The 14,708-nt window shown below is 50.7% G+C and overlaps 3 protein-coding genes across 4 annotated transcripts in view; 2 read left to right on the top strand and 1 right to left on the bottom strand.

The window, feature by feature from the left end:
* Positions 1 to 614: 614 nt before the first annotated feature.
* On the top strand, positions 615 to 4,738 carry zbtb5 (zinc finger and BTB domain containing 5). The gene is made up of 4 exons (XM_084454516.1): positions 615 to 737; positions 1,565 to 1,777; positions 2,156 to 3,019; positions 3,181 to 4,738. The coding sequence occupies exons 2-4, from the start codon at positions 1,568 to 1,570 to the stop codon at positions 4,351 to 4,353; spliced, it is 2,247 nt and encodes a 748-aa protein (XP_084310642.1). The 5' UTR covers positions 615 to 737; positions 1,565 to 1,567; the 3' UTR covers positions 4,354 to 4,738.
* A 2,362-nt stretch (positions 4,739 to 7,100) lies between these two features.
* grhprb (glyoxylate reductase/hydroxypyruvate reductase b) lies at positions 7,101 to 11,815 on the bottom strand. Its single transcript, XM_084454518.1, has 9 exons — positions 11,489 to 11,815; positions 10,881 to 11,014; positions 10,682 to 10,754; positions 10,482 to 10,598; positions 10,128 to 10,216; positions 8,606 to 8,710; positions 8,066 to 8,201; positions 7,825 to 7,955; positions 7,101 to 7,504 (listed from the first exon to the last, which is right to left on the bottom strand). Exons 1-9 carry the CDS (start codon positions 11,659 to 11,661, stop codon positions 7,383 to 7,385), a joined length of 1,080 nt encoding a protein of 359 aa, XP_084310644.1. The 5' UTR covers positions 11,662 to 11,815; the 3' UTR covers positions 7,101 to 7,382.
* Positions 11,816 to 12,291: 476 nt separating this feature from the next.
* uba6 (ubiquitin like modifier activating enzyme 6) overlaps positions 12,292 to 14,708 on the top strand; it is a 13,214-nt gene continuing 10,797 nt past the window's right edge. The window contains exons 1-5 of one of the 2 annotated variants that reach the window (XM_084454512.1): positions 12,292 to 12,432; positions 13,661 to 13,751; positions 14,286 to 14,380; positions 14,543 to 14,571; positions 14,664 to 14,708. The exon at positions 14,664 to 14,708 is cut by the window's right edge and continues 50 nt beyond it. In XM_084454512.1, coding sequence (XP_084310638.1) covers positions 13,711 to 13,751; positions 14,286 to 14,380; positions 14,543 to 14,571; positions 14,664 to 14,708 — 210 coding nt within the window. In that variant the 5' untranslated portion in view covers positions 12,292 to 12,432; positions 13,661 to 13,710. Of the gene's footprint in view, positions 12,433 to 13,615; positions 13,752 to 14,285; positions 14,381 to 14,542; positions 14,572 to 14,663 lie in introns of those variants that run through there. The other variant, XM_084454513.1, reaches the window with a different exon arrangement.

Genomic DNA, 14,708 nt, shown 5'->3' with positions numbered 1-14,708 from the left:
TGTCTGGTTGGGACCAGAGTCACCAGCCTGTCTGTGCCAAATCTACCCTATACATTGCAATGTGATGCAATCTGGATAGTTGAAACAAGCTTTTTCAATTAAGCGTTTAATGGTTGTGGGGAAAAATAGTATATATTGTTTACATATTACATATATATTACATGTCCCAGAATAAGTGCTGATGGTGGTTCATATAGCCTATGTTTTATTCCGCAGTGATCAGATTGCTGAATTAATTGTATTCTTTACATCGGGTTTATAAAATGTATGCTTTTGGTGCCACACACCACCTCACAGGGAGAGGTTGCCCTAGGCAACCACCATGCATAAAACTGTCAGTATCCAGCCAGCGCCAACCTCCGCCCCTCTGTGCTGCCCTGCGCCTCGCAAAGTAGAGTGCGAGTTACTGACCCAACCAGACCATTAGCCCTGGCTGCCTCCCTGGGCAGAAAGCATACAGAGCATGGACGGACGACGAGCATCCACTAAGCCTTCCTTGTGACATAGCACTATCTAAAGACGACATTTTCTGTGTACTTTTACCTCGCTGGCTAGTAATTTACAGCCTGTCCGGCGATAGCGAAGCTGGCTATCCGCGAGTAGTCCAGCATCCGTAGACTAGCTAGCTTAGCTTAGCTAGCCGGACCCGCGCCGGAGGCCCTTCCTTGTTGTCTAGCCAGCTAGCTCTAGCTAGCACCCTGTCTAACGGCTGGCTTCAGGTACAGATACAGCATAAGGTAACTAACCTCGTTCTTTCCCCAACTTTTCATTATGGTTTTCCCATTCCATCGTCTAGTTCCAATGTTGCTCGGCTCTGATGCTAGTCTAACGTTTGCTAACTGGCTAACGCTAGCTTGCTGTCTTTCAAGGGGAAACTTGACAGTCTGCTATTTTAGCCACAAAATGTCGGTCGAATCACTTAGATCCATTCATCAAGTTTAGCAGCACTGATTTAGAATTAGCTATTATAATTAGCTTGCTAGTCTATCTCTAAATGGACGGTGGACGGCTTTAACTATTTCCAGCTTGCCAGGCTAGATAGCTAACTCCTTAGCTAACTTACGTGGCTTGGCAGCCAGTTGTAACAATGCTATGCTTATACTAGCCAAATAAGTGTGGTTAAATAAATTAGTTACACCATGGCATGTCAGCTAGCCAGTGCTGATCTCTTTGTTCTTTCTATCTATCTATCTATCTATCTATCTATGTATGTATGTATGTATGTATGTATGTATGTATGTATGTATCTATCTATCTATCTATCTATCTATATGTATACTAGCTGACATAATCAGTCGCTCACTATGTTACAAGGTGCCAAAGCTACTAGACGTCACCTTGTTTTTCAAGCCTGACTTAGGAAATCACGTCATGTTGCCAACACGCCTTCTACTGTAGCTACTAAAGCAGGAATTATATCAGATGGGCTGCTTTCATCCATATCTCTCTCCTTAATCTCTGCATCAATCTTTTCCTCTCTCCCTCCCCATTGCTCCATATCCTTCCCTCTCTTCCTCCCCTCCTCACATCCCCTTTTCTCTCGTTTATCCCTCATCTCCTCCAGGCCATGGACTTCCCGGGGCACTTTGACCAGATCTTCCAGCAGCTAAACTACCAGCGCGTGCACGGCCAGCTGTGCGACTGCGTCATCGTGGTGGGCAGCCGCCATTTCAAGGCCCACCGCTCGGTGCTGGCCGCCTGCAGCACCCACTTCAGGGCCCTGTTCACCGTCGCCGAGGGAGACTCCAGCATGAACATGATCCAGCTGGACAGCGAGGTGAGGATGAGGAGGGTGGTGTTGGTGGTGGTGATGAAGATAAAGATGGCGGTGAGGGAGAAAATAATAATGGTGGTGGTGGTGATGATGATGATGATGATGATGATGATAATGGTGGCCAGAATAAGGGTGATGATGATGATGATGATTTATTATTATTATTATTGTGGCACACAATACAAAGGGGTCTGTGTCATCTGTCTGTAATAACGAAAACAAGTCAGTTTTTCCAGTGAAAAAAAATAGTAGTCCTAGACTCTCTGATCATCCTTTGACATGTGCTGCTATGTACTGTGGCCCATTGCCAACCAGAGCAGACCAGACCAGACTAGACATTCTCAACTGATGCTCACCCCCTTCGTGCGTCTCTCTCTCCAGGTGGTGACGGCGGAGGCGTTCGCCGCCCTGGTGGACATGATGTACACCTCCACGCTGATGCTGGGCGAGAGCAACGTCATGGACGTTCTGCTGGCCGCCTCCCACCTGCACCTCAACGGCGTGGTCAAGGCCTGCAAGCACTACCTGACCACCCGCACCCTGCCCATGTCCCCGCCGGCCTCCGCCGAGCGGCCCGCCCACCATCACAAACCTCAGATGGACCAGCAGAGGCACAGGCAGCAGCAGCAGCAGGTAGCCGAGTTAGCGGCTAACGCTAACCTGAATGGGAATGCCAGCCTGGCGGGTAACACGGCTAGCTTAGCGGCTAACGCGGCTACGTCCAGGCTCCAGCGGTCCTTCCTGCTGCAGCAGCTGGGGCTGAGCCTGGTGAGCTCCGCCCTGGGCGGGATGGAGGAGGACCGGGCGGGAGGCGGAGGAGTGGGCGGCGGAGCGGTCGATCAGAGGGCGTCCTTCCCCATTCGCCGCTTCCACAAGCGGAAGCCTTCCCTGGGCCTGTCGGAGGACAGGCCCAGGCAGAGGCCCCGCCCCTCCGCGCCCCCCGGCGTCCTGATGGGGGAGGGGGGCACCGGCGGTGCGGGACAGGAGGCGGGGCTTCTCTCCCCCGACTCCCACAAGATGGGGGAGGAGTCTAAACTGGAGGCGACGATCGCCGGCCTGGTCGGCGACGCGTCCCAGGACGACCCGCAGATGCCCAGCCAATCGGACGGCGGCCACTGCGAAGGGGAGGAGCCCGGACTGCTGCAGGGCGGGGTGGGGAAGGAGGAGTACCTGGAGGGGGGCGGAGGGATGAAGATGACACAGAGGACGGAGGAGGAAGAGGAGGAGGACGGAGCAGAGCAGAAGGTCAGTTCACACGGCGCCGTCGCGTCGGCCATGAAAGCTGTTGTGATTGGTTTCTCCCAGTGATTGTTCCCCTCATTGAAAGGTCAGCTTGTTTTGCATACCGTGGGAGTGTTCTCATCAGTGTTCCTGTTGGTCCGTGTGTGTGTGTGTGTGCGCGCCAGGTGGTGGTGAAACGGGAGCCCCTGAGCTCCCCGGAGCCGGCGGACGAGATCAGCGACGTGACCTCGCAGGCGGAGGGCAGCGCCCTCAGCGACCAGCCGGAGCGTGGGGGCGGGGACAAGGATGAGGAGGAGGAGCTTAGCCCGGAGAGCAGCGACCGCAGCTTCACCTCCACCTCCGACCCGCAGCCCAGCAGCGGCCCGCTCCAGTCCCGGAATCAGCTCCTGGGCGGGGAGGGCGGCGTTGCTGGCGGCAGCGGCGGGTTTGGGTACGGCGACGGCCTGGACGGGAAGTCCGGGTTCAGCATCACCAGCTTCCTCAGCGCCAAGGTGTTCGGCGGGGAAGGGGCCGGCGACGACGACCTGCCAAACACCACGACCGGCGGCGGCGGCGAGGCACATCATCACCACTTCCTGTTGGGCCCGGAGTCCGCCGCCTCGTCCTCCCTGCTGCGCCCCGGCTCGTCCAACAAGCACTTCCTCGGGGGCGAGGCTCACGGGGGATTCGCCGACGCGCTCCAGTCCGATTCGCTCTTCCTCAGGCCCCTGCACGACGGGCTGGGAAGCCCCGGCGGAGGGGGCGGGGCCATGGACCCCTTCTCCCTGGACTTCCAGCGCTCCAGTCTGGGGCTGCACTCCCTCGTCCGCGCCACCAGAGGGGGCAACGCCTCCGCCGCGGACGCCTCCCTGGGCTTCCCCGGCTTCCGGCGCATCGCCCCCAAGATGTCCGCCGGCTTAGGGGGAGGAGTAGGAGGAGGCGGAGGAGTGGTGGGGGCCCTTCTCCAGGACACCGCCTCCTCCTCCTCCGCGGGGGGCCCGCTGCTCCTCAACGGCAGCGGTGGCTACGAGCCGGGCGGCCGCCACGTCGCCGACCACGCCAACCTGCCGCAGCTGACGCGCGCCTCGGCCGACGTCCTGTCCAAGTGCAAGAAGGCGCTGTCGGAGCACAACGTCCTGGTGGTGGAGGGCGCGCGGAAGTACGCCTGCAAGATCTGCTGCAAGACCTTCCTCACGCTGACCGACTGCAAGAAGCACATCCGCGTGCACACGGGCGAGAAGCCCTACGCCTGCCTCAAGTGCGGCAAGCGCTTCAGCCAGTCGTCGCACCTGTACAAGCACTCCAAGACCACCTGCCTGAGGTGGCAGAACAGCAGCATGCCCGCCAGCCTCCTGTGAAAGACCCCCCCCCCCCCCTGCTGTGAGGTATTGGCTGGGCCAGACAGACATACCTACTTGCCTGGCTCTGAACAAACACCTGAAGGAGTTTGGTTTCCTTTGGTTCCAGTGGACCGTTTTTTGAAGTCGGGGTGCGCTTGTTTTAGAGAACTTTTGCGCCCTGAGAGTTTTTCTTTTTCCTTTACCGTTTTACAGCTATTATGAGGAAACGCTGACTTGAGCGTTGAACTCGCCCACCCAAACCGAGACACAAATCAATTCCCCTTGTATTTATGTGCTAGCTTAGAGCTGCGGTTTGAAGTCAAAGCTTGTCTTCAGAAGTGGTAAGATCTTTTTTTGCGACTGTGTTAGAGCTCTTGTACTCGTCCTATGTGAGATTTAATGGACGTTTGAAGTTGCCTTTTGTCTGAGAGCACCTTTTGAATAGGACACACTCTGTTGTCTTGTAGATGTCTAGAATCTCTTGTAACAAGACAAATGCATGCAGCAAATAGGACTAGAGTTTTAATTTGCACAAGAGGCTCATGTTTAGAATGAATGAAGTTCATGGTTTTCTGTGTGTGTGTATGTGTGTGTGTTTTGTGCACACGTGTGTGTGCATTGTTTGTGGCTTGTGTGTGTGTGCGTGTGTGTGTGTTGAAAAGATCTGACGCTATGTTTACACAATACGTTTTTGTTTTAAAACATAACTTTGCTACTAGAGTAGATTTAAACCCCCCCCACACACCGTTGTCCCACCCAACAGCCCTCCTCTCATGCAACACACACAGAGCATGATCACGTTGGTCAGATCAGGAAAAAAATATAAACTTGTGATGACAGTAAGTTATTAACCTGCCCGGCAGCGGTCCACATCTGGCTTTGTGTGGCAGACGACAGCGCCGGGTAGATCAGATAGACAAGAGCTTGTAAACAATGTTTTAGTGAGAGTTGGTGAGGCGGACGCCAACATAGAACTATGATTCTGCTGCAGACATGCATTTTCTGGCCTGTTAGTATGAACTGAGATTATTTCTGAAACGGTGCTAAAGCGATCATGTAGATGGAGATTTTTGTTTTAAACCGGTGTTTTAAATTGACAACGTATTTCTGTAAATGTAGCCTGAGAGAGAGATAAAATGATGGACTTCTGTCGTGAGACTGTAGCCTTAAGGAGGACCTGTGTGTAAGCAGTACATAGAAATGTAAATATTGCACATTTAATGGCTTTAATCACTTGTCCTTTAAAAAAAAAAAAATTAACCTGACGTTGTGTAACAGTTTGGTAAAGCATCATGGCATTTTAAAGATCTTTTTGTACGTTTAACACCTCTACTGTAACATAGGCACTACTAGACACACTTTTTTTTTTGGTCGTTTTTGATCGTAATCAAAATGAGTTGTGGTTCTGTGTTTCCCTGTCTGGACCAGTGTGGATTCAGTGATGTAGAGTTCTGTTACAGCGAACTGAAGTGTCAGAGCAACCCCCACTTCTACGTCCCACGTCTTTATAGAGTAAGATGGCCCTGATCCAAATCCGCCCCCTTTTCTGTGCTCTGGACGGGCGCAGCATGGTGCAGACACACTCAGGGGGTGGTTTAGGACAGATCTGTGCTCTGGACGGGCGCAGCATGGTGCAGACACACTCAGGGGTGTGTTTAGGACAGATCTGTGCTCTGGACGGGCGCAGCATGGTGCAGACACACTCAGGGGTGTGTTTAGGACAGATCTGTGCTCTGGACGGGCGCAGCATGGTGCAGACACACTCGGGGGTGTGTTTAGGACAGATCTGTGCTCTGGACGGGCGCAGCATGGTGCAGACACACTCAGGGGTGTGTTTAGGACAGATCTGTGCTCTGGACGGGCGCAGCATGGTGCAGACACACTCAGGGGTGGGTTTAGGACAGATCTGTGCTCTGGACGGGCGCAGCATGGTGCAGACACACTCAGGGGTTGCTTTAGGACAGATCTTATGGTTTTTTCCGTCTGGCTGTAGTTTGTCTTCTGTGCTGTTGTTGCAGAATGATGAGTTAATCCACTGCTTCTATTGATCTATTTCCTAGTTGGCACATTGTCGTAGAGTCTTTACACTGTTAACCAATCTGTATAAAACAACTGAGTAAGTATCCGTTGAAAATAATGTTATTAGGTCTTTTTTTTTTACCAAGCACATAATTTGTCTTGTAGTTTTGTGACTGTAAACATATGCTATCCTGTTGATGCCAGTCCTCACATCTTAACTGCTGATAACCTACAGTATTAAAAGTTGCAATGATGATGGAGATTTACATTTTTGGTCAGGTAGAGCTCTGTGGGTACCCATGAACAAAATGAGGGCAAAGACCCCTGCTACAAAATCTTAAAAATGGCTTCCAATTCTCTCACTGTGACATGATTCAGCAGTTCCATTGTACTGTCTTCTGTAGCTGTTGTGTAAACGGTTGTTTTTCTTTTACGTGAATCTTTGAAAGTGCACTGTGTGACATATTTGTACAAAATGCCCATTTGTGGATATATACTGGATATGCCAAAACAACACATGTAAGAGGCCTCAAAATCAAATAAGTTAGAAATTAGTAACAGAAGTTACTGCCTTATGCCTTGTAGCTTGAAAAGCTGGGCTTTATGGACATGCCAAAAGTGAAGGATAGTTCTTTCTTTACACATGACACAGTGTAACCCCGGAAGAACTAATTGTTGTTCTTTTTCTTTGTTGAAAAAAAAACTAACAAGATAGACATATCATTTCAGTTGTTGTATAGACTGAATTAAAATATTGAAATGTCACAACTTTATTTGCATTGTCATCATTGCAGCACAAGTAAGAAAAATATCCAAAACTACTGTAGGAGAAATTAGTGCATTCTTTATTGTCTTGGCTTTCTCCATTTATTTATTTAATTTGTGTTGAATTTGGAAGTACAAGTTTATGATGCCTAGTTTGGCAGAAGGGAAGGAGACAAGGAAACATTGCATTGGACGATTCATCAGGTTAATCTCTTGTGCTCTTATGATAATTTATTTCCTTCCTGGTAGCAAGTGATTGGTCTCTAAAGCTTGAGCTCTTTGATCATTGGCTGCCCCCCCAGGCCCAGCAGAAGGTTATTGGCTGCCAGGGCGGACATGGCGTTGCGGGTGGTGTAGGAAGCACTGGCGATGTGGGGAAGGATCACTATGGAAAGATGGAGACAGAGGGCCGGAGAGAGAGACCAACGGTAAACAACGATCCCTGCTAGGTCCTTCAGATGCTTCTCATCTCACACATGGGGAATGTGCTCAGTGTCTTTGTGTTAAGAATTATGTCTTTATCCAACCCTTTTTATGTAAAGCACTATGTGCCACACTGATTTGTATAAATGGTGCTGTATAAATAAAATGACGTTGACGTAAAACTTAATAAAACTTCAAGTGCATGGAAAGGTCCAGAGGAAGGCAGGAAAGCGTTGCCTAGCAACAGTGGAAAGCAGTGGCGGGCGGGTCCGTCCGACTCACCGCAGTTTTTGAGGGTGAAGAGGGGGTGGCTGGTGGGCAGGGGCTCGGGGACGGTGACGTCCAGACCGGCCCCCGCGATCTGACCGGTGGACAGCGCCTCGTACAGATCCTCCTGGTTCACCACGCCGCCCCTGAAACACACACACACACACAAACAAAGCAAGCATGTTAGTGTGAAAAATCTGGTGTGTGTGTACGCGTAAAAGAACAAGAAAAGCGCGTGCGAGCGCGTCTCCCACACCTGCTGGTGTTGATGAAGATGGAGGTGTCCTTCATCTTGGAGAAGAGGCCCTTGTTGCAGATGTCCTTGGTCTCGGGCGTGAGAGCGCAGCAGACCGCCAGGAAGTCCGACCGCTTGGCCAGCTCGTCCAGAGAGACTGCGGCGAGAGGGGTGGTCACAAATAAAAACACGAAGGTAAACGGCGCGCGCTGCCACCGTTCCCGTGCTCCCGGGTGATTTGGTGACGTAGCGTTTTCGACCGTTGGGTCTTCCTCGGGTGTCGGTGCGAAGATATCGCGCCCTAGTTGTGATTGGCCACTGAAGACCCGATTGTCTTCCTCGTTGCAATGAGGCGTCGTTCAGCTTTTCTTTCTCCTTCCCATTGTGAATAAGCTATCGAGTATGACACTGTCTATCCATTCATCCATCCACCCATCCATCCATCCACCCATCCATCCATCCATCCATCCACCCATCCATCCATCCGTCCATTTATCCATCCATCCATCCATCAGTTCCAGCTGGAGGCTACATGTGTCCCTGGTGACGAGCGGTCCTCACCGTACTCAGCGTTGATCATGGCGGCCAGCTCAGGCCTGGGCTCCACGTCTGTGTAGATGAACTTCTTCACCTTAAAGGGCTTCAGGCGCTCAGCGATGGCCACCCCTGTCACACACACACACACACAATTACATGCTGTAGCAAATAACCACAAAATTTCACTGGACAGTGTGTGGAGAGTGCATGTTGTGTGGAGTATGTGTTGTGGTGTAGAGTGTGTGTTGTTGAGTAGAGAGTGTGTGTTGTTGTGTACAGAACGTGTGTTGTTGTGTAGAGAGCGTGTGTTGTTGTGTAGAGAGTGTGTGTTGTTGTGTGGAGTATGTGTTGTTGTGTAGAGAGTGTGTGTTGTTGAGTAGAGAGTGTGTGTTGTTGTGTACAGAACGTGTGTTGTTGTGTAGAGAGCGTGTGTTGTTGTGTAGAGAGTGTGTGTTGTTGTGTAGAGAGCGTGTGTTGTTGTGTAGAGAGTGTGTTGTGTAGAGAGTGTGTGTTGTGTAGAGAGTGTGTGTTGTTGTGTAGAGAGTGTGTATTGTTGTGTAGAGAGTGTGTGTTGTGTAGAGAGTGTGTGTTGTTGTGTAGAGAGTGTGTATTGTTGTGTAGATAGTGTGTGTTGTTGTGTAGAGCGTGTGTATTGTTGTGTAGAGTGTGTGTTGTGTAGAGAGTGTGTGTTGTTGTGTAGAGAGTGTAGCTGAATCCCAATCTGAGTGCGCAAACCGCACTTGCGGCCCCTCGCACTTGTGGCCTGAGGCCTGAGCACTTAATTGACGTCAGCTGGAAGGGCCAGAGGGTGCAGGGCCGTGAATTAAATGGGACAGCACTCCCAGTTTCGCTCAATACCCCTCCCACTTCGTTTTCATTGGCTGCCGCGTTCCTCCGACGCAGAGGCTGCTCTGACGCTCCCTTCAGCTCTGCAAATTGACCGATTGACGTCTGTTTTAATTTAATAATAATAAAAAAATTAGGTTGGGTGGGATATGTTTTGCAGCATGTGGATTTCAAGATAAATGTTGTGTTATCTGCAAATGTCATCATTTATGTGTGATGCACTCGGATCATGACTCGGATGCACTCAAGCACTGTCACATGAGACGCGGTGGGCTGTGGGTATTTTCTGCTCCTAAGTCCGTGAAATTGCGGACTTTCGGTAAGTGCGGTTAAAGTGCGCAAAATGGCGGCATGGCGCACTTGTGGACCTAGCAATTCCGTTTTGGAACTACCCTGAGCCCTTGTGGACTTAGCGGGAACGCGCATGTAAGGCCACAAGGCCGCGAGTGCTCTGCACTTTCGCCTAAGTGCGCGATTTGGGATTCAGCTTGTGTGTTGTTGTGTAGAGAGTGTGTGTTGTTGTGTAGAGAGCGTGTGTTGTTGTGTAGAGAGTGTGTGTTGTTGTGTAGAGAGTGTGTGTTGTTGTGTAGAGAGTGTGTGTTGTTGTGTAGAGAGTGTGTGTTGTTGTGTAGAGAGTGTGTGTTGTTGTGTAGAGAGTGTGTGTTGTTGTGTAGAGAGTGTGTGTTGTTGTTGTTCTCACCGATCCTGCCCAGTCCCAGGATGCCCACAGTGCTGTTGGCCAGCTCATATCCACACAGCCACAGCGTCCTCCAGGTCCCCCAACCCCCTCTGGAGACATGGAGGGAGGGAGGGAGGGAGGGAGGGAGAGAGAGAGAGAGAGAGAGAGAGAAATGGAACCACACAGAAATTGAGAATTTAAGAGAGATGTGTTGAGAGAGAGATGAGTGAGGGATTATACACACAACACAAACATGTGACTGATACAAGTTGAGGATAATAATAAACTCTGATCTCAGCTATCGGAGACATCAGTGAGGGCCATAGCCCTTTGTGTGTGTGTATATCTGTGTGTGTGTGTGTGCAGCGAAGTTACGTCTTGGCCTCGTGCGTAGCCTCTACGAGTCTCCTGGAGGTGGTGAGCAGCAGAGCGACGGTCAGCTCGGCCACGGCGTCGGTCAGGACGTCCGGGGTGTAGCCCACGCGGATCCGCCTGCAAGCACACGCAGACAGGGGGTTATCACCGCTGCGTTACTGTACGTACAGTAGGCTGAGACAGATGATCACGTCACCGACCTCTTCTTCAGCTCCTCCTGAGTGAGATGGTCAAAGCCCACTGACATAGTGCTCACGACCTTCAGGTTCGGACCTGTAGGAGCACACGCACACACACACACACACGCACACACACACAGGTGTCGGTGAGAGGATGCTCCGGCAGCGTGTCAGTGATCAGCCAATGGCGATGGCAACTGTAAATGGCCAATCACATGACCTGCGGCATCCAGTAGCTCGGCATCGATCTTCTCTGTGAGCACGCAGAGCAGCGCGTCGACCCCTTTGACCTTCTGGAGCAACTCCTTCCTGGGCACAGGGATGTCGTCAGAGTCCCACAGCTCAAACTGCACTCTGGGAAATAAAACACAAACCTAGTTAGACTGACTGCTGTCCTCAGTATAAAGTGACGGTGATCACAAATAAACTGTATGGAAGTTGAAGCATGCTTATCTAATTTATAGGCTTACTACATGTGGGCCTACACACACGCGCGCACACACGCACACACACACACACACACACTTCAAGGCTGAGGGATGAGAGCTAACTGGATGAGAACCTCTCCTCCTCCCTCTCCTGTCCTCTTATCAGGCAAACACTAGCAATCCTGCATGTTTACTCAAAGTAAATAATGAACTTTTCCCACTAACATTCATTACCTATAGTCAAACTTAAAATTATACAAAAGAAGTAAAACACGAGGCCACCCACCATGTTCAATTTTGACTAACTAGAATTTATCATGAGAAGCAATGAAAAATAATTCAATAATCCAAAATTTGGCAGCATTTAAAATCTTTAGATTATGTCCGGTTGCTTACTCACTGTCCAGACTCGCGCAGGATCTTCAGTCCCTCGGGGGGGATCTGTCGGGTCACATACACCCGTGGCAGGGTAGACATGTCCCTCTGCGCTGTGCCCGGTAGACCCCCGGTGTTACCGGACTGAGCTACGGCGATCCGTTGGAGCCGGCGCAAAGCCACGCGACTGCTGAACATTGCCGTGGGAGAGAAGTCCGCAGTCAGGTCAGGCGAATTGGGGGGAGCCAGAAAATCGGTCCAAAAAACGGGGAATTTGCGCGTGGTGGCTGTAGTCTATATGTGCGCATATGTGCGTCAGTTTGTTATTATTGGCAAAAACTCACAGAGGAGGTAATCTACCGGGGGAGGGAGGTTTGTCGTTTAACCAATATGAACGGAGGGAGGGCTGGGAGTTTCATATATCACACATTACCAGTAGGCCTATGTTGAAAAGCTCCTTCTCGGGCACATGCAATGACCCTCAGTCTGTCAGTTGTAAATGTTTGACTGGACAAATGAACTTTGTCTGTTTAAACAGGCTGTTCTTCTCCAAAATCCGGAGCTTTGCAGCATGACATAATATGTATAGGTATATTCAAAATATTCTAACACTTTCATACAGTAGCCTATGTTTTATTTTCACTAGTCACATAAATTCAATTCCTTCAGGACTAAAGGTTCTCAGCCCCACTGATTTTGTCATGAAAGCGACATGATACTGGATTGAACAGATCTGTGCATGGATAAGTGTAAAGCATAAGTTCCAAAGCCATAGAACACATCCTTGCAGTGTGTCGACTTTACAGACTGCCAGTGCCCACGCCTGTACCAAATTATGCTTGGTCATAATGCTCTTATAATAATACCTACCAATCAAATACTGTGAAAGGCCACCACGTGACTAGGGTAACCCGGAAGAGCTACCATTCATTCGCTACAACAACTCCTCGCGCACACTGACAGTGACAGGTAACCTACATTCTTTCATATTTATGGTTTTATCGCGCACAATAGTGCATTTATACCCTTCAGCTGAATAGCATTATTCACACTTACATCTCCAACTATATGGGTACTTCTCCTGGGATCGTCATCGCCTTAATCCAGTTTTTGGGGGTTGTTATGTGTAGCACTAACCCGGCTCCAGCCCTACAGCATCAGCTAGCTAGCTAGTTGCTATAGCTAGCATTAGCTACACCGATGGCCTATGAGTAAGCAGTCTCGTTAGTTAGCCTTGGAAGCTAACTCATCTTAGCTACGTGTTAGCAGGGCACTCAGACATCTGAAAGGTACCTTCGAGAAGGACTACGTTGAATTTCTTCATCTGCCGTTAGACAGTGCAAGTGTAGCTTCACCCACCAACATTATCTAAAAAAAATAATTGGACTACTGTGACTAACGAGTGTCCGTCCGTGTTTTAGTTAGCACCGTAGCAGACTAGCCGACACATTTCATGTTGTTTTTAATGTCAGAACTGTTAGCTAGTCCAGAAAGTTGCTTTCTGCTACCAGCAGTCACTAACGTCTAATTCCTTTTTTAAATTGACCTCCCTCAGTAACGGTTTTTGAATCAGGTGTGCCTTGCTTAGAGTGAACGCAATCTTGCACCGTCTAACGTTGGATGGCATTGGAATGACTGAGACACAACTCCCTTGTTGTCATTAAACATTACACGACCTGGGGGGGGGTCTTTATTCTGCCACACAGTGATCACACACATTACATATATTGAGTGGCCACACAGCACACACATGCAACTTTCGGGAGTTTCCTGCATTTATCCCATCCCAAGCCGTCCTCCTCCAGGGGCAGCCAGGATCAGTGGGCAGCCATCATTCCTGGCGCCCGGGGACCCAAGTCCAAGTGCTCAGTCCAAGTCCTGGTCAGGGACCGGACTGAAGAGCATCCGTTCTTCTGCATGTTTTTCCTATTGGGGAGGAAACCCTTGCGAACACAGGGAGAACATGCAAACTCCGCACGGAAAGGCCCGGAGACCTTCTTGCTGTGAGGCGACAGTACTAGGTACTGCGCCACACGTAAGCAATTTTGGGGTCCAGTGTCTTGGACACTTGGGCACGACAGCCGGTCGCTCTAACCTCCCGAGCTATGTGCCGCCCGTTCGTATCCTATCATGTTTCTCCTAACCCCCCCCACCCCCCCCTCTCTCTCTCTCTCTCTCGCTCTCTCTCTTTCTGTAGATATTGTTGTTTCCTGGACCAGTGAGTTCCCCCCCTCTTCCCCTCCCGTCATGGCTGCAGACTCCATGGAGATCGACGACTCCCTGTACAGGTGAGTCTTCTGGTTTCAGCGCGGCCTGGCGCCGCCGTCCGGCTCGATGACGTACGACACGGCGGTGGTAGGTTTACTGGAGACTGAACTGCCTGGCCTCTCTTTCATTCACTGTCTTTTGTGTCTCTTCCTTTCTCCATCCTTCTCTCGCACCATCTCTCCTTCCTCAATCCTCCACCTTCTTTCTCTCCGCTTACACTCCCCCTCTCTACCATTCTGCCCATCCCAACCCCTCTCTCTTTCTCTCTTCCCCACACTACTCTCTCTCCCCCTCTCTCTCTCCCTCCCTCTGTCTCCCCATCCCCCTCTCTCTCTCCCCCTCTCTCTCTCCCCTCTCTCTCTCCCTCTCTCTCTCTCCCTCTCTCTCTCTCCCCTCACTCTCTCTGTCTCCCCCATCCCTCTCTCTCTCTGCTTTGCCCCCCCCCTCTCTCTCTCCCTCTCTCTCTCTCCTCTCTCTCTCTCTCTCTCTGTCTCCCCCATCCCTCCCTCTCTCTCTCTCTGCTTTGCCCCGCCCCCCCCTCTCTCTCCATCCAGCCGTCAGCGGTACGTTCTGGGGGACACGGCCATGCAGCAGATGGCCCAGTCCTCCGTCTTCCTGAGTGGACTGGGAGGACTGGGGGTGGAGATCGGTGGGTGGTTCCGCTTCGCCGCAAACCCCCCCTACGAAACACCGTTTATTACATTACATCACACAACATGACAACATTATTGTTTGACATTGCGTAACATTGTGGGAGGAGAGAGAGGGAGGGGCATTGACATCGTGTGACAAATCTGTTTTTGTTTCGCAGCCAAGAACATCGTACTGGCGGGCGTAAAGGTATGTGTTGGTTTTCTGTTGATCAATGTATTACGCTACTAAACACTGTCACATTGAATATACTGTACCGATGCGTGTGTGCGCTCCTGTAGGCGGTGACCCTCCATGACACCCGGCAATGTGAGACACGAGACCTG

This window comes from Borostomias antarcticus (assembly GCF_949987555.1).
Source record: "Borostomias antarcticus genome assembly, chromosome: 20".
NCBI classification, from domain to species: domain Eukaryota; kingdom Metazoa; phylum Chordata; class Actinopteri; order Stomiiformes; family Stomiidae; genus Borostomias; species Borostomias antarcticus.
This window is presented reverse-complemented; position numbering and strand designations above follow the sequence as displayed.